Source organism: Monodelphis domestica, chromosome 5 (assembly GCF_027887165.1).
Source record: "Monodelphis domestica isolate mMonDom1 chromosome 5, mMonDom1.pri, whole genome shotgun sequence".
Lineage (NCBI taxonomy): Eukaryota > Metazoa > Chordata > Mammalia > Didelphimorphia > Didelphidae > Monodelphis > Monodelphis domestica.
In genome coordinates this window covers 115,911,207-115,929,586 of record NC_077231.1, presented here as the reverse complement: position 1 = coordinate 115,929,586, position 18,380 = coordinate 115,911,207, and the positions used below count along the sequence as shown (strand labels likewise).

Sequence of the window (18,380 nt, the reverse complement as noted above, 5' to 3'; positions counted from 1 at the left end):
CTGAACTCAGTTCAGGAGTTGAGGATTTCAGTGAAGGACTAGAACTTGCTTGGGACAATCTTCTGGTGAGTGATGAAGACTGACTAGTCTCCCTTAAGGTTCAGGCCTAGGCCATTTGGCCTAGACCCTTTCTACTATTCTCTCTCTCTCTCTCTCTCTTCCTTTAATTCCTTCATTTATATTAATTAAAATCTCCATAAAACCCAGCTGACTTAGATATTTTTATATTTGGGAATTTCCCCATGGTGACCACTTATTTTTGATATAAATCAAAACACTAAAAATTATCTTTACAGTTTGGCCGAAACCTTTACAGTTTTGGCAATTCACAGTCTTGGAAACCCACATTTTTGTGGTTACACTAGTATTCTATTGAAGATTTTTGCATCTATGTTCATTAAGGAGATTGTTCTATAGTTTTCATTCTCTGTTTTTGACCTGCCTGGCTTTGAAATCAGTACCATATTTATGCCATGAAAAGAATTTGGTAGAACCCCCTCTTTGCTTATTTATCAAGTAGTTTGTATTGTATTGGGATTAGTTGTTCTTTAAATGTTTGATAGAATTCACTTGTGAATCCATCAGGCCCTGGGGAATTTTTCTTAGGGAGTTCTTTGATGGCTTGTTGCACTTCCTTTTCTGATGTGGAATTATTTAAGAATTCTATTTCTTCTTCTGTTAATCTAGGCAATTTATATTTTTGCAAATATTCATCTATATCACCTAGATTGCTATATTTGTTGTCATATAATTGGGCAAAATAGTTTTTAATGATTGCCTTAATTTCCTCTTCATTGGAGGTGAGTTCTCCATTTTCGTCTATGATATTGTTAATTTGGTTTTCTTCTTTCCTTTTTCTTTAATTAGATTGATCAGTACTTTGTCTATTTTTTTTTTGTTTTTTCAAAATGCCAGCTTCTGGACTTATTTATTAGTTCAATAGTTCTTTCACTTTTTATTTTAATAATTTCTACCTTAATATTTAGGATCTCTAATTTAATTTTCTTCTTGGGATTTTTAATTTGTTTGCTTTCAAGTTTTTTGATTTGCATGTCCAATTCATTGACCTCTGCCCTCCCTAATTTATTAACATTTGAACTCAAGGATATAAAATTTTTCCCTGAGTACTGCTTTGGCTGCATCCCATAGATTTTGAAAGGATGTCTCATCATTGTCATTTTCTTCAATGAAATTATTAATTGTGTCTATGATTTGTTCTCTAACTAACTGATTTTGGTGAATCATATTACTTAATTTTCAATTAATTTTTGATTTGGATCTTCATGTACCCTTACTGATCATTATTTTTATTGCATTATGATCTGAAAAGTTTGCATTTATTATTTCTGCTTTTCTGCATTTGTTTGCCATGTTTTTATGACCTAGTACATGGTCAATCTTTGTAAATGTACTATGTGCTGCTGAAAAGAAGGTGTAATCCTTTTTGTCCCTATTTATTTTTCTCCAAATATCTATTAACTCTAATTTTTCTAAGATTTCATTCACATCTTTTACCTCTTTCTTATTTATTTATTTATTTGATTTATCTAAATTTGATAGTGGTAGGTTCAGGTCTCACACTCGTATAGTTTTACTATTTATTTCCTCCTTTAATTCCACTAGTTTCTCCTTTAGAAATTTGGATGCTATACCATTTGGTGCATGCATGTTGATTAGTGATATTTCCTCGTTGCCTATACTCCCTTTTATCAGGATGTATGTATCTTCCCTATCCCTTTTAATCCAATCTACTTTTATTTTGGCTTTGTCAGATATCATGATTGCAACTCCTGCCTTCTATCAGTTGAGGCCCAATAGGTTTTGCTCCAACCTTTAATTCTAACCTTGTGAGTATCTACCCACCTCAGGTGTGTTTCTTGTAGACAACATATGATAGGATTTTGGATTCTAATCCACTCTCCTATTTGTTTTTATTTTATGGGTGAGTTCATCCCATTCACATTCAAAGTTATGATTGTCACTTGTGTATTCCCTAGCATTTTGATATCCTCTCCTAGTTCTGTCCTTTCTTCTTTTGCTATATCCTTTTAAACCAGTGGTTTGCTTTTAATCAGTTCCCCTAATCCCCACTCTTTATTTGCTTCCCTTTCTGCCCCCTCCCTTTTTGTTCCCTTCTTATTTTTTAGGGTCTATTAAGTTCCCTCCCCCCTCTCTCTCCCTCCTTTTTTGTACTCCCTGCCTCCCTACCCCCCTTAATTTTCACTTCCCACTTTCCCTGTAGGGTAAGATAGAATTCAAGACTCCAATGGAAATAGATTCTCTTCCATCTCAGAATTGATTTCACTGAGAGTAAGGTTTAAGTATTACCTATTAGCACTCTCTTCCTCTCCCCTTCCCATTTGTATCTTTGTGTGATAAAGATTACCCTATTTATCTTATTTCTTCAAGTATCTCTAGGTGCCATCTTCGATTCCCCCCTCCCTTTTTCTTTTTTTTGCATATCATCTTATATCACTTATTACCCCAATCTCTTCCTGTGAATGATTCTCCTAATTACTATAATGGTGAATATAATTTTGAGAGTTACAAATAACATTTTCCCCATATATTAATATAAATAATTTGATCTTATTGAAGCCCTTAAAGAAGAAAGTTTGAATAAAAATATTTTTCCCTTTTCCCTCTCTTCCTTATTTACCTTTTCATGTTCCTCTTGATCTTTGTGTTTGGATATCAAACTTTCCACTTAATTCTGGTCTTTTCATTACAAATACTTGGAGATCTTCTATTTTGTTGAATGCCCATACTTTCCCCTGGAAGTATATAGTCATTTTTTATGGATAGGTAATCCTTGGTTGAAGACCCAGTTCTCTTGCTTTTCTGAATATCATATTCCAAGCCTTGTGGTTCTTTAGTGTGGAAGCTGCCAGATCTTGTGTAATCCTGATTGGTGCTCCTTGATATCTGAATTGTCTCTTTTTGGCTTCTTGCAAAAATTTCTCCTTAGCTTGGAAGCTCTTGAGTTGTCTTTTGAGGATTTAGTGTAGAGGGTGTTCTATGAACTCTTTCAATGTCTATTTTCCCCCCTTGTTCAAGAACATCAGGGCAGTTTTCTTGGATGGTTTCTTGTAGAATGATGTCAAGATTTCTGTTTATTTCTGGCTTTTTAGGTAGACTAATGATTCTCAAATTGTCTCTCCTTCCTCTGTTTTCCTGATCTGTCTTTTTGTCAGTGAGATATTTTATGTTTTCTTCTATTTTGTCAGACTTTTGACTTTGTTTTATTAATTCTTGATGTTTTGCAAGGTCATTGGCTTCCAATTGTCTAATTCTGGTCTTTAAGGACTAGTTTTCTGCTATAATCTTTTTATTTTCCTTTTTGATTTGGTCTATCCTGCTTTTCATGGCTTCCAACTGTTTCTCCAAATGCGAGTTCTTGTCCTTTAAACTGTTATTTACTTTTTGAACTATTTCCTACTTTTCTTGCCAGAAGGCTTCCGTCTTTTTGATAAGCTCCAATTTAAATTCTTCAAGAGCTTGTGGACAATTTCCATTTTGGGGGGAAGGTTTTGGTGCATTTATTTGTATTTCTTCTTCTATTTCCTCTGTAGCCTGGATTTTTCCTCCTTAAAAATTATCCAGGGTCAACCCCTTCTTCTTGTTTTTCTTGGTGTTGGGAAGTTGTTCCTGGGCACTGTTCGCCATCACTATGGTTTTTCCTTCCCTTTCCAGACAGAAATATGAGTGAGATGGGCAGGCTCTCTGTGCATAGAACTAAAGAGCAAGGATTTTGCCTGAGTCCAAATCCCTACAGTTTCTACTGTTTGCTGCCCTTCTCTGTGCTATCTCCCCATGGGTGCCCATGGTCTGTGCTCTTCAGCCTGCTGGGGTTTCAGGTGTAGCTGCTCTCAGGAGTAGGTCTTTGGTTGTCTTAGTCAGCCACCTAGGACCTAGAGGTGCCCCTTACTCACTCTAGAGGTGCCCTTCACTTACTCACTGATTCTAGTGCACACTGGCTCTGACTCTGGCTCTGTCAGTGGGGTGGGGGAGGGTAGATCTGCACACATTTTGGTGGAAGCTATTTCACCCATTTACAGTGTGGAAATGCCCAAATCCCACGTACCTTCAATGCTGCAGCCTACTGTAGAGTCCCTTCATTCATATGAATTTGGGTTTTTTTGGCCTTTGGAGGTAGTTTATATCAGCAGGTGATGAGGAGAGGAAGAGTCCCATGTGTACACTGCAGCCATGCTCTCCCAGAAGTACTAGGCTAAGCATTGAAGAACACAAAGAAAAGAATGACAGTCCTTCAAAAACAAAAGAAGCTAAAAAATGGGTGACAGGGACAGAAGGCACAGGGGAAGGGGAAGGGGAAGGAAGGGGAAAGTGAACTGGCTACGGACAGTTTGAAGCCCTGCAGCTTGCAGAGTAATGAGTTTCTGGGTAACCTAAAGTCTAGGCAAGCAGATAGATGGGAAGAAATATGGGAAATGAATGAAAGGGGATTATTTGGAACTTCACAGAATATAAGCTCCTTGAGGGCAGGGCCTGTTTCACTTTTCACTTCATATTCCCAGTAATTATTCCCATAATAAATTCTAAATAAAAGCTTCTTGAAAGGTTGATTGGTTTTCTGATTGAGACACAATTTAACTTTAACAAAAAAAAGTGACCACTACTTAGTGGAGGAAGAACTTAGTAACTCTGATTTCTTTCCTCTAAAAAGAAAAAAAACTTTATCATTGCTTTTTTTTCCCTTACATCACTATCACCTCCTATTGATTCTCCCTACCTCTTTCTCCCCGGAAAGTTCCATTCCAAAATAAATAAATAAAGTGGGAAGAGTATGTAGCTAAATACATCAAACCAATACAGTGTCTGGATTTTTTCCAAGAGCACAGATGCAGCCCTTGTCCAAAGAAATGGAAATGGCATAAGGATAATTGCTACTGCTTCTTTAAGGAGAGCAATACTTGGCAGGGCTGTGAACATTTCTGCACTGCTGAGAACTCTACCCTTCTGAAGATAGAGACACAAGATGTTCTGGTAAGGTGTGCTTGTTTGGGGATTTTTATTTGTAATATTCTTTTTTTTGTACCCTTACCTTCTGCTTTAGAATCAATACTATATATTAGCTCTAAGTCAGAAGAGCAGTAAGGACTAGGCAACGGAGTTTAAGTGACTTGTCCAGGGTCACATAGCTAGGAAGTGTCTGAGACCTTGAATCTAAGTCCTACTGTCTCAAGACCTGACTCTATCCACTGAACCACCTAAATGCCCCCTCCCAATATTCTTAAAAAAAATTTTTTTTAAACCCTTACCTTCTATCTTGGAATCAATACTGTATATTGGTTCCAAGGCAGAAGAGTGGTAATGGCTAGGAAATGGGGGTTAAGTGACTTGTCCAGGGTCATACGGGCAGCTAGGAAGTGTCTGAGGTCATATTTGAACCCAGGACCTCCTGTCTCTAGGCCTGGCTCTCAATCCACTGAGCCACCCATCTGCTCTCCCCTCCTAATATTGAGACAGAAAGAGAACCAAAGTCTCAGGTTCCAGATCCCATTCCTTCTGGCAGCTTTCTTTGGGGGGTATCGAAGAGGGAGACTTCCTAGCCCAGCACTTTGACACCACACAAATAAGATGTTTCCCATGAGGACTGGGGAAGCTTAGGAAGATTTTGATTTCAACCTGAGATCAGATAAGTGGAAGAGAGTCTCGGTTTCAAATATTTAGTGGTTTGTAAAGGAAGAAAGAGAATCCTACCATAGGGTAAAATGAGTAAAAGCAGGATTATTGGCTGTGTCTAACTGCCCACAACCACTCAGTTACCAAAAAACACATGATTGATTTTAAAATATAGATTGATTTAACATATAGATGATCATTGTGAACAATGTCATCAGCAAAATTACTATTTTAGGTCATTTAGGACATTTAGGTCACTCAGTGGTTAAGGAGCCAGACCTAAAGATAGGAGATCTGGCTTCAAATCTGACCTCAGACACTTCCTCTCTATATGAGCTCTATGTGAGATAAGCGCACATCCCTTGTCTAGCTCTTAGAGCTCTTCTGTTTTGAAACCAATACTTAGTATTCTAAGACAGAAGGTAAGGGGTTAAAACATTTTTATATAATATATTCCAATATTAATGTGCTATTAGTGTGAAGAACTGTATAGAGAAACAGAGGGCAAATATTCAAGTGACTTTTTGGTTGTAAACTAAAACAACTGGAAGAATGACCTTGTCTTCCAGAACTTTGCAGTCTAAAATGGACAGCATTTATGTGTGCTGACATATGCATGCTGAAAACTGAACAGGCTGGAAAAGAAGTATAAGAACATTTTTGGAGGCTCTCACTACATGCTCATCATTGCTTTTCCTAATGATATTCCTCCTTCTTGAGGCACCCACCTTTGCCTTCTCCCAGTGTTCAAGTCCTACAATCTCTTCAAGCCATAGCCCAAGCTGCACGACCTCTATAAAGATTAGACCAAAAAAAGACAAAATGGAATGTAACCTGTCTCATTGGCTAGTGTCTCTGACCTCACTAGGTGACACGGTGGTTAGAAGACACAATTTCCTGAGTTTAAATTCAGCCTCAGACATTTATCAGCTGTGTGACCCTAGGCAACTCATATTTCGCCTAGGTTTCCTCATCTGTAAAATGAGCTAGAAAAAGAAATGGCAATCTACTTCAGTAACTTTGTCAAGAAGAACCCAAATGGGATCACAAAGAGTTGGACATGACTGAATGATAACAATCAAAATGATCTTTGAGTTCACTTATAGACTACTTTTTGAGTACTCCAATTCAGCAGTTCTCGATTTTTGTTTGTCTTGGGATCCTTTTGCACTCTTAAAATTTATTGAGAACCCTAAAAACCTAAGTTTTCCCTATTGATATTGGCCATGTTAGAATTTAAAGCATCTTAATATTCTATGAAAATAATTTTGATCTTGAGGAGTCTGAAAAGGATCTCAGGAACCTCCAGAGTTCCTTAAACCACACCTTGAGAACTACTTACATCTCAATGCAAGCTCATTAATGTGGCTGTTTACTGCAACTATGCAAAAGAGCAAACCATCCATATTTTATTTTGTGTGTATAATATGTCTATGCCCTCTAAAAATCATCCACTGGTTTGCTCAACATGATTTTCTTTAGTATTCTTGCTATTATATGGTTGTCAATCTCTTGCTTTTGCTAAATGACTGATTCTTCTTCCACTCACAAATCTCAATGATGATATATTTCTTGGCCAATTCTTGTGCCCAATTCATGAGCTTACTTATATTTACCATTCATCTGTCTCTTTCCTTTGGGTACCTCCAACTCTGATTCTTCTGAGATGATTACTTTTAATTATTCATGGTTACACAGCATTAGCTGAATATTGGTGACACAAAAATTACTTTTTTTGCATTTCAGGGAGAAACTTGGAGTTACTAAAAGAATAGTGCAATTCCCAAAATGCAATTCAGTCTTCTGTTTTTCTTCTATCCAATTTTCAGTCCAATTCATTGTCTATCTCCAGTATCTGTTTAAGATATCTGTACCTATGGATAAATCTGTAGCCTGTCCACTTAATATGTATGTATTAATAGCATTCTTCATCTACTTAGTTTTTCCTGTGTGAATAGTTAGGTTAAACTCTTTGAGTGACTATGGATTTCATTTAGGAGGCTCTGCAATGTTTTGAGGTTTGATATAAACGCAATGTTATCCACAAAAAGGAGCATCTGGAGGATCTCATCATCTATAGGGAATTTCTCATCTACTTGTTCTTTGTACCAGACAGTCTACATGATAGTGACAAACACCTTTGGTGAGCATACATCTCTATTTTTTTGTCTCTTGATATCAATAATTAGAGGATCATTGAGCAAGGTTACCTGTACTTTTTCACTTCTCAAAGAATCTTGTATATTTTTTACATGCTTCAGAGACACCTCATTGATAGAGATCCTTTAAAGTGATGTTTTATAATACCAAATAAAATATTTTGTAAATAAGAAAATTAATAATCACAAAAGTTCTGTACTTTTCAGTCAGTTGTACAATTTAAAAGAAATCAATTGCTCTAAAATATGATTTGTGAAAGTCTATCTATTCCATTCTCTCTGAAGACACTCTTGAATTCTTAGGCAGACTAGCCTCATAATGATTTTATAGAGTTAGGAAAATAGACAGAAGGGTTGGTAACTACTGCTCTTTTCATAATCACATTTTCAGGTAGAAATGCTTCATAGAAAAAGTTGTCTACGTTCCTTACTCTGACTTTCACACCTCCTACTCAATTCTCAATGCCTTACAATCTGGCTTTAGAGCTAACCACTTGACTGAAGCTACGTCTTACACTATTGACCACTCTCTCTCTTCACCTGGATATTCTTGACTCTGGATTTTTGTGATATTGTTTTCTCCTCCTCCTCCTCCTCCTCCTACTTGCCTGTCCAATCCTCAATGTCCGTTGCAGAATCATCATCCTTGTTGCATACTTTATGTATTATATCAGTCTGCCAAGGTCACTGATCAGGGTCTTTTTCTTTTCATTCTCTATAGTCCATCTCTGTCATCTCAGTACTTCCCAGGGGTTCAAACACCATCTTTTTGTAGTTGACTCCTACATCTGTGTGTCAGACCCTTATATCTCTCCTGTATTCTAGTTCTATATGTTTGTTTATTTGCTAGATACCTCTATCTGAAAGTTCCACAGGCATCTCAAACTCTACATGTCTTAAGCTTAATTAATTATGTTTCCTCTCAAGTCCATCCTTCCTCATCACCCAGGTTCATAGCCTATGAGTCATATTCAACTCTGTACTCTCCTTCAGCTGTATGTAGTCAGCTGTAAGACTTGCCAAACTTCCTTCTACAACATCATCCTCTTTTCTTTATTCAAGCAGCCGCCACCCTACTTCAGGGTCTTCTCATCATCCATCTAGACTATTGAAATAGTTCATGTGTTATTCACTCTACATTCAACCTCTTCTGTCTCCCATTCATTGTGCACACAGATTGATATGATTGGTATGACCATGATGCTTCTCTGTTCAAGAAGCTTCACTGATTCCCTGTTGACTTTAGGATAAAATACAAAACGAATTTCCTTGGCATATCCAGTCCTTCTCAGGCTAATTCCAGCCCTTCTTTGAAAGCTTATATACTCTAAATTCCAGCCAAACTGTTCTACTTAATGTCATCCCTACACAACATTTTTCTTTCCCCAACTCTATACTTTTGCACTTAAGATATTCTCCCTCTTTACCCTTTTCCAGTTTTAGCTCAAATGTCACCTAATCAATGCTTGTTGGATTGGTTAAAAGTAACATTGTCTCTTTTTGCTGTTGACATGATGATGGTTTACTTGGAAAACCACAATGAGTAAGGATACTAATTGAGACAACTAATATCTTCAGCCAAGTTCAAAATATATCCTCAAACATCAACAACATTTCTATATGATACTAATAAAATGCAAGAAGCAATAATTGAAAGGGAAATTCTATTAATGATGACCACAGAATGCAAAAAATCCCTGGGAATTGACTGACTAAAGCATATAAAAGACTTGCATAGATTCAATTACAAAGTGCTTCTTAAAGAAATAAGGAGTAACTTAAGAGAGCTGGAAGAATAGTCTGTTTTCATAGATAGGTCATGCCAATATAAGAAAAATTATAACATGACCAAATTAATTTATAATGTTATAACAGTCAAATTGCCAAGGAGATACTTAGTATAACTTGATAAAAAAAATTAAAAATATCACTTAGAAAAACAAAAAATCTGTAATATCAAGGGAAATGATAAAAAGTAGTAGGTACAAAGGAGAAATAGCTCTTCCAGACCTCTGACTTTATTATAAAGCAGTACTCGTGAAAACCACCTGGTATTGGTAAAAGAAAGGAGATATAAATCAGGAGAACAAACCAGGTAGTGGAGAATCAGGAAAAAAAAAAGAGTAATCCAGTGCTTCATAGAGTAGAAAATATGTTACCTAGTAAAAAACACTTCAATAAAAACTGCTGGGAAAATTGGAAAGCAATCTGACAAGAATTAGGCTTATACTGACACCTCACACTATATTCCATGATATGTTCTAAATAAATACATGACCTTAATATTAAAGTTCGTAATATAAAAAATTAGAAGAGAACAGATCATATATCTCATAGTGATGGGTAGGAAATGTATTCTTAATCAAATGAGAGAAGCAATTACAAAAGATAGAATAAATAATTTTGATTACTTGAAATAAAAATCCTTCTACACAGGAAAAAATCTGTCTTAAATTATATTTTAATTTATTTAAATATTTCTCAATTATGTTAAAATCTTTTTTTAAGATTCATTCCTTAAAATTTTGAGCTCCAAATTCCCTCCTGCCCTTTCATGCCTCCTGCCTCCTTCCTATCCATCAAGAAGGCAATAAATATATCAATTATACATATAAAGTCATACAAAACATATTTCTAATTTCTGTGGAAACATAAATAAACCCACATACAAGCAAAAAATACAAGAAAAATAAAGTGAAAAAAGTAGTTTTTTTTTTTCTAAAAACAAAACCCTTACCTTTCATCTTGGTTCTAAGGCAAAAGAGTTGTAATGGCTGGGCAATGGGGATTAAGTGACTTGTCCAGGGTCACACAGCTAGGAAATGTTGGAGGTCAGATTTGAAATCAGGACCTCCCATCTCTGGGTCTGGCTCTCAATCCACTGAATCACCTAGCTGCCCCCCAAAAGTAGTTTTAATATGCATTTAGAGTTCATTAGTTCTATGGATAGCATTTTTTTAAACCCTTACCTTCTGTCTTAGGATTAATACTTAGGATCAGTATTGATTCTAAGGCAAAAGAGAAGTAAGGTATAGGCAAATAGGGTCAAGTGACTTGCCCAGGATTACACAGCTAGGAAATGTCTGAGGCTAGATTTGAACCCAGAAGCTTCTTCATAGCATTTTTGTATCATGAGTCCTTTGGAATTATCTTGAATCATTGTCTTTATCAAAGTAGCTAAATTTTGTTTTTTGTTTTTTGTTTTTTACAGCTGATCATTGTTATAATTAGTGCTGTTACTGTGTTACATGTTGTGGTTTTGCTCATTTCACTTTCCATCAGTTCTGAGGTTTTTCTGGAAGCCAGTTTGTTCATCATTCTTATAGTACAATTGAATTCCATCACAAAATTATATACCACCTCTTGTTCAGCCATTCCTGAATTAATGGGCATTCCTTCAATTTCCATTTCTTTGCCACTATAAAAAGAGGTGCCATAAATATTTTTGACCTTATTTTGGTATATGGTATGAGATGTCAGAATTTCCCCCAAAGCTTGGATCATAGGGTCTATAAAATATTAGGTTACTGTAGTCATTTTCTACTATATATTGTGGATCCAGTCTATTCCACTGATCCACTACTCTATTTCTTAGCCAGTACCAAACTGTTTTGATTCTTGCTACTTTGTAATACGGTTTGAAATCTAGTGTGAAGAAAAATCTCATTAAATTTCCACTATAAAGGTTCAATATACAAGATTATATGTGTATATATACCAATATATATGACCAATAGCCATTATTCAATAAAGAAATATTTAAAGGATATGAACAATTTCCAAAAGAACTGCAAAGTATCACAAACATTGGAAAGAATGATCCAAATCACTATGAATAAAAGAAATACAAATCAAAACAACCCTGAGATTTTACTTATACACCTTGCAAATTGGGAAAAATGACAAAACCTGGCAATAGTGAATATTGGAGGCATTGTGAAATGATAGACATTCTAATAAATAGTTGGTGGAGCTGTGAAATGGTATAATCAATTTGAAATTATGCAAGTAAAATTGCTAAAATTTGAACCGGAGACTTCCTTACTGGGATTATATCCCAAGAAGGTCAACAATAAGAAAAAAATACTTATTTACTCTAAAATATTTATAGCAGCATTTTTTTATTATAGCTGAAAACTGGAAGCAAAGCAAATATCTATTAATTGGGAAATAGCTAAAGACTACATAGTACATGAATGTAATGGAATATTATTGTGCTGTAAGAAATAATGTGTATTATGAATATAAAGAAGCACAGAAAGATCCATATGAACCAATGCAGAATGAAATGAAGAAAGCCTAGAAAAAATATATACACTAAAAAACAATATAAATAGAAATAACAATCACACACCATAGGATCAAAGATATAAGTTACAAAATTATAAAGATCAAGCAGGACTCAAAGGAAAAGATATGAGAAGAAAACCCCAACTATTCCTTTGTGGAAGTGAGAAGCCCACAGGTGTTATACACTGTACATATTTTTGAACTTTTTCACATATTGATCTGACGTACTGATTTTTCTTCCTCTTTAAAGATCACTATTTGCCATGTGAGTTTGGCTCTCTGGGAAGGGGAGAAGGAGGGATATTTGAATATCTATAGTGATGTATAAAATAGAAATTATCAATAAAATTATTTTTTAGAAAAAACCCTTACCTTCCATCTTAGAATTAATACTGTGTATTGGTTCTAAGGCAGAAGAGTGGTAAGGGCTAGGCAATGGGGGTCAAGTGACTTGCTCAGGGTCACATGGTCATATAGGAAGTGTCTGAGGCCATAAAAACTTATTTTTAAAAGAAACAAAAATAATAGTATTTTGGCTCCCCCTCCCCCCAATAAGTTGGTGGTGTTCTCTCAGAAAACATGAGGCTAGTTCTTACAACGGTTTCACAAGAGTATTGGTGATAGCATGATTTTTCATTATATATACTTGGTCTGGTAAAGTTCTTCCTCTCTTTGTTTTCTTTCCTTTCTACTTTCTCATGTATAAAATCAGAAACCATGACAGCATTGCGCTTTTGCACTTGCCATCCAACAAGACTTGAATGCATGCCCTCCTTGCCTCCTTCTCATAGTCATGTTTCTCATAAATGCTTTCCTGATCCCCTGACAATTAATTCCTTTTTTCTGAACTACTTTGTATTTAGCCACTTCATATATATATCTGTATTTATAAGTTTGTATTTATGTTCCGTGTGTGGAGACACATTAGAATGTGATCTCCTTGAAAGCAGAGATCATATTTTTTTTTCACATGTTACTCATTGCCTAGCATAGTATTAGGAATATAGTAGGTGCTTTAAAAGTACTTATTGGGGCACTTAAGTGGCTTAGTAGATAAGAGAGGCAGAGCTGGAGTAGGGAGGACCTGGGTTCAAAGCTAGGCTCAGACACTTCCCAGCTGTGTGATCCTGGGCAAGTTACTTAAAGCCCAGTTGCCCAACCCTTACTGCTCTTCTGCCTTGGAACTGATACTTGTATTGATTCTAAGACAGAAGTTAAGAATTTTTAGAAGTACTTATTGTTTGCTTATGGTCCAAATATGGCAGCTAAAGTGATATTATAAGAGAATTTTCATTAAAACGTTGTATTCTTTGCTTGATTGGTATTTTATATAAGCACACACACACACACACACAAAAAGATAAAGAACAAGTCAAACTTTCTTTGTCTCCCTTATAGGAATTTGTGATGCCTCATAGCTATTCTCAGTTTTTCTACTCCTATTGGACAGGGCTCTCCCGCAATGGCACTGGCAATCCTTGGCTTTGGATGGATGGATCTCTTCATTCCTCTAACTTGTAAGACTCCAGCCCCTCGGGAAGATGGGGGTAGGGTGAAGAGAGGAGAGAAAAGTAACTGTGAAATTAAAATTTCACTTTAGGGAATATGGTTACAGAACAAAGAATGTGCACTTCTGAAATCCTGCTACAACATCTTGGTCCACTTAGGAGGGATGATTTTTACTGCTTATGGTAGAGACAAGCATAACTCCTGTTGGCTGAGAGAATGCTGGGTGGAGAATAATGAGCTGAGAAAATGCTTAGCCATGATGCTGCATTCCTGTGTGAATGGAGACTGGAGATTTGAGGATTTTTGTGACAAGTGATCAGAAGAAGCAAGTCAGTCTTTTGAGTGGCAAAAGGACTTTCCCCTGGAGCTTCAGTTCAGAAGGGAATTGGGCCGCTATAGGCCCCTTGATTTCTAATGCTTGCAATCTAGATATTGCTACATTCAGACTCTTCTTGGTGATTATTCTATTTCTTTTGTGAACCAAGATCTTATCTTACTCCCAAGTGAAGGGCTCTTATACTTGAGTATAATTTTCTTTATTATAATCTATATAACTTTCTTGACTTCTATTTATTTTTTATTTTAATTAATAAGTGTTTTAGTTATTTCACATGGCATTTTGTACAACCAGGGGAAATATTTCTGGGCTTTCCAAAATATTGCACCTCCAGAATATGACTATTTAAGGAGTATACGACATCATTCTAGCCAAGTTCCTCTCTAGAAGACAAGTGAAGGAAGGACAAAAAGCCATTCACATTACTCCTTATGTTTTCCACAAAAGCAGATTTTATAATCTTCCTAGGAGATGGATGGGCCAGATCTCAATTCTGATATCTATCCATGCCATTTCCATCTTTCTGTTACATTAGCCAGCCACTTGTTTCCTTCATGTGAGAGTTTGTCTTATAGGCTCCAAGGGATCTCCTGTCTACCTTTTAAAAAGTTGCCGCTTGCATCTCTGGTGGTTGTCCAACCATCTTGCGTCTCCATTTCCCACCCACCCATTGTGGTTCAGCATTCTCTCAGTCAGAAGCTACACCTCCCTCTGAAGCATGCAGCAATACCTAACCTGAGTGGGTAAAGGCTTTACACTCAGCTGCAATGCCTCGGATTGATGTTATACACTTCCTAAAAGGACCAGAGTAGGTCATATACTGAATTATCACATTTATATGCTTCCAGGGGATAGGAAGGGTGAAGATTCAACCAATCCTATTTTATAGATGTGAGAAACAACCTCAGAGAATGTAGATGACTGCCATAGGTCAGTACCCAAGAGGCGCTTGTATAAATAAATACCTTAGCCTCTTGACTATAATAGCTACTTCTCTCCTGTTTTACCAAGGCATAAGGAGAGAATTGGGTAAGTAAAATGTGGCAAAACATGGAGTTTTCAGCATTGGCCTTTGTGACCCCATCAAAGAGGAAGATTGTTTGGGGAAGAAATGTTTCTTTTCTATAATCTTAACTCTCTACAGGAGATCTTTTTGGTGATGGGGAGTGATGAGACCTTGATTCTTTTTTTTTCCAGGTTTGATATTGTAGTTGACCTCAGCAGCTTAAGGAGCTGGGACTGTGTGACAATATTGAATGGCAGAGCTTTCTCAAAGGACTGTATGGAGTTGAGGCGCTGTGCGTGTCAGAGAATGGCAGCAATGGTGATGCCAGAGTGGCTGGAATAGTCTTCTTAAACAATGGATGGAAAGAAATACACTTGCAAATGTCTCTGCAAACCAAAAAGGATGGGAGCCAAACAAAAGAAAGGACAGTTACCCTCTGAATCACCTGGATTATTATGAATAGAGGAGCAAATCTCTCTGGCCAGAAAAAATTAATCTTTTTTTCTTGGGAACTGCCAAATGTGTTCAATCATTTCAGTCAAGACCAATTCTTTGTGTGCCTGTCTGGGTTTTCTTGGATACAATACTAGAGTTGTTTGCCATTTTATAAATGAGAAAACTGAGACAAGAGAGTTAAGTGACTTATCAAAGACACAGTTAGTAAGTGTCTGAGGCCAGATTTGAATTCATGAAGATGAGTCTTCCTGACTTCAGGCCTGGCTGCTCCATATACTCCATATATCTGGGTTTAAGCACAAATTTTCAGCCACAGAAAAATCCAATTTTGAAGCCTTGCCCTGCCTTAAACTCACATCCTCTATAACCTGGGCTTACTTTAATTCTCAATAATCTAATTCTCAGTTATTTTGGCTGCTTATGTCCTTGTGTTGTCATTCCTACTACTTTTAAAGGAAAATGAGAAATTAGGCAAAAGCTATAAAACCAACGGAAAATTCTGTGCCCCAAAGAACAACTCCTACTGATCCTTTTGTTTTTGTTTCTGTTTTATGGTACATCTCCTGCTATTCATAACACCTGAATGATTTTTCTCCTTTAAGAATTATTTAACCACTGGAATCCTCTATAGCCCTAATGGATTCCAAGAATTTTTCATTTGCCTCAATGGTCTCCAGGGAGGAAAGTTTATCTGAGTCCTACATCAACCAAGGATATCTATTTTAGATCATTATGGGAAGGAATAAGACTCATTTCCTCCTTTCATGGACTTGGGAGCCTAGAGAAAATTAAGGCTCCAGATGTCTTTCCTTATAGGAGACTGGTGCCTTTTAAGTTCCCATGTTCAACTAGATATTTAGCATCAGTCCTTTCAGGTACTTGTATATGAATTAATGTGTATGTATAGATTAACTGTGTGGTGGATTTGCAATTTTATTCATTCTTCCATGCCATGACCTCTGCTGTGACAGGAAGGAGCTCCATAACTGAATATCAAGGGCAAATTACACATAAATTAGTGCCAAAGAATGCAAATAGCTTTATTCCCCCCTAATATTGAGTTCCTACATTCAGCACAGAAAGTTACATGAAGAAGCAAGTTAAAGGATCCTGCTATGATCCCTATGGTAGGGCCACTTATATTCTGGGTATTTCAAATAATTTTTCAGTAAAAATTCCACTGTTGACCGCTATTTGCCATTGCTCAAACTTCCATAAGAAATCAGTCAGGAGTCTATTCAGGTGTCTGGTTATCTAGAACTCAATCAACAATTTCCTTGTGGTAAAAGATTCCCTAAAAATTATCTTTGCTGGTTATGGAATTGCCTGGGGAATGAGCCTAGAAGGAAGAGCCAGGAACAATCTGTGCTATCAGTTTTACCCTAAATATTTAGGCCTATATTAGAGCAAGAGATTGAAATGCTAATGAGAAGGTCAAAATGTGTACTTTATTTCCAGTGGGATCTCTTGGGCGTTACAGATAGACCTCATCTTATTGGACTGCACTGTACTTCACAGATATTGAGGATTTTTTGTTTTCTGTTTTTTGTTTTTTTACAAATTGGAGGCCTGTGGCAACCCTACATCAAGCAAGTATGTCTGTGCCCATTGTTCAACAGTGTGTACTCACATTGTGTCTCTGTGTAATATTACGGTAATTCCAACAATATTGTGGACTTTTAAATTATTATAATGTCTGTTATGGTTACCTGTAATTGGCGATTTTTGATTTTGCCATCATAATTGTTTTGGGGCATCACAAACTATACCCACATAAGATGAAAAAAATGATAAATATTGTGTGTTCTGACTGCTCCCATTTTTCTACCTCCCCTTCAGCCTGAGGTATAATAGCTATTCCCTGAGATACAACAATATCAAAATAAGGCCAATTAATAACCCTACAATTAATTCTGATATTCCAGTGAAAGGAAGAGTCAACCAATGTGGCAAACTTCATTACTGTCTTATTTTAAGAAATTGCAAAAAAAAAAAAGAAATTGCCATAATCACAACAACCTCATCACAACCTACAGCAATCATCAACCTGATCAGTGAGAAACTATCAACATCAAGCCAAGACCCTCCACCAGTAAAAAGATTACAACTGGATGAAGGCTCACATGATAGTGGGTTTTTTTTTTTTAGCAATAAAGTATTTTTTAATTAAGGGATTTACATTGAGTTTTGGGTTTTTTTTCCTGGAAATAATGCTATTCAATATAATGTAAATATATCTTTTTATATGCACTGGAAAACCAAAAAAAAAAAGTGTGACTCTCTTTATAAATATTTGATCTGTTTAAATGGTCTGGAACAAAAGTTTGCTTGTGATGGAGGTACAGAAATGGGGGAAAGTCCTTCCTTAGAGATACATGTCCTATAGATACAGGGACAATTTGTAGAGAAGTACCTAGATTTTTAAAGTGAGAATCAATGAGAGTTGCCCATACCTGGGTTAGGATGGTTGATACATGCAACTACTAGCACCCTACAAATGTGAATTGGATGTAATTATCCTAAGAAAAGCATAGCTATAAATTAAGATAAACTTAAACCTATCTGCAAAAAGTATAGAGAGTTCATTTAAGAAAGCCAGTGAACTCTTTATAAATGAGTTGCAGAATAGAGATGTCATTCCTACCTCAGGCATTGATATTCTCTGTGACCTTGGACTAGTTTTTTTCCTTCTTTGTAACTTATATTTTTCTTCTTTATAACTAGTTTTGCAATATTAGCTTATGTCCCAAGAAATAGATGAGAAAGAAGAGAATAAAATGTTTTTTCCAAAGAAGAAATCCTAATTTTTTCCCCCTTTGTTAGGGAAAAAATGACTGGGATTATAGGGTGAGCAAGAAAAAGCATTAGTAGAAATAACAGAAGCAACAACTAACAGAAATTAGTTTTAAAGATTTTATTTCTCTGAGGTCTTCCTATCTCCATTTGTGAAGGTAACTCTCAAAGAATTGTAGGAGAT

At 36.1% G+C, this 18,380-nt stretch overlaps 1 protein-coding gene across 2 annotated transcripts in view; it reads left to right on the top strand.

Moving 5' to 3' along the window:
• CLEC1A (C-type lectin domain family 1 member A) overlaps window positions 1–17,575 on the top strand; it is a 37,762-nt gene extending 20,187 nt beyond the window's left edge. Inside the window, exons 4-6 of one of the 2 annotated variants that reach the window (XM_001372086.4) lie at window positions 4,856–5,007; window positions 13,494–13,612; window positions 15,139–17,575. In XM_001372086.4, coding sequence (XP_001372123.1) covers window positions 4,856–5,007; window positions 13,494–13,612; window positions 15,139–15,289 — 422 coding nt within the window. In that variant the 3' untranslated portion in view covers window positions 15,290–17,575. The remainder of the gene's footprint in view (window positions 1–4,855; window positions 5,008–13,493; window positions 13,613–15,138) is intronic. The other variant, XM_056799153.1, reaches the window with a different exon arrangement.
• Window positions 17,576–18,380: the final 805 nt, after the last annotated feature.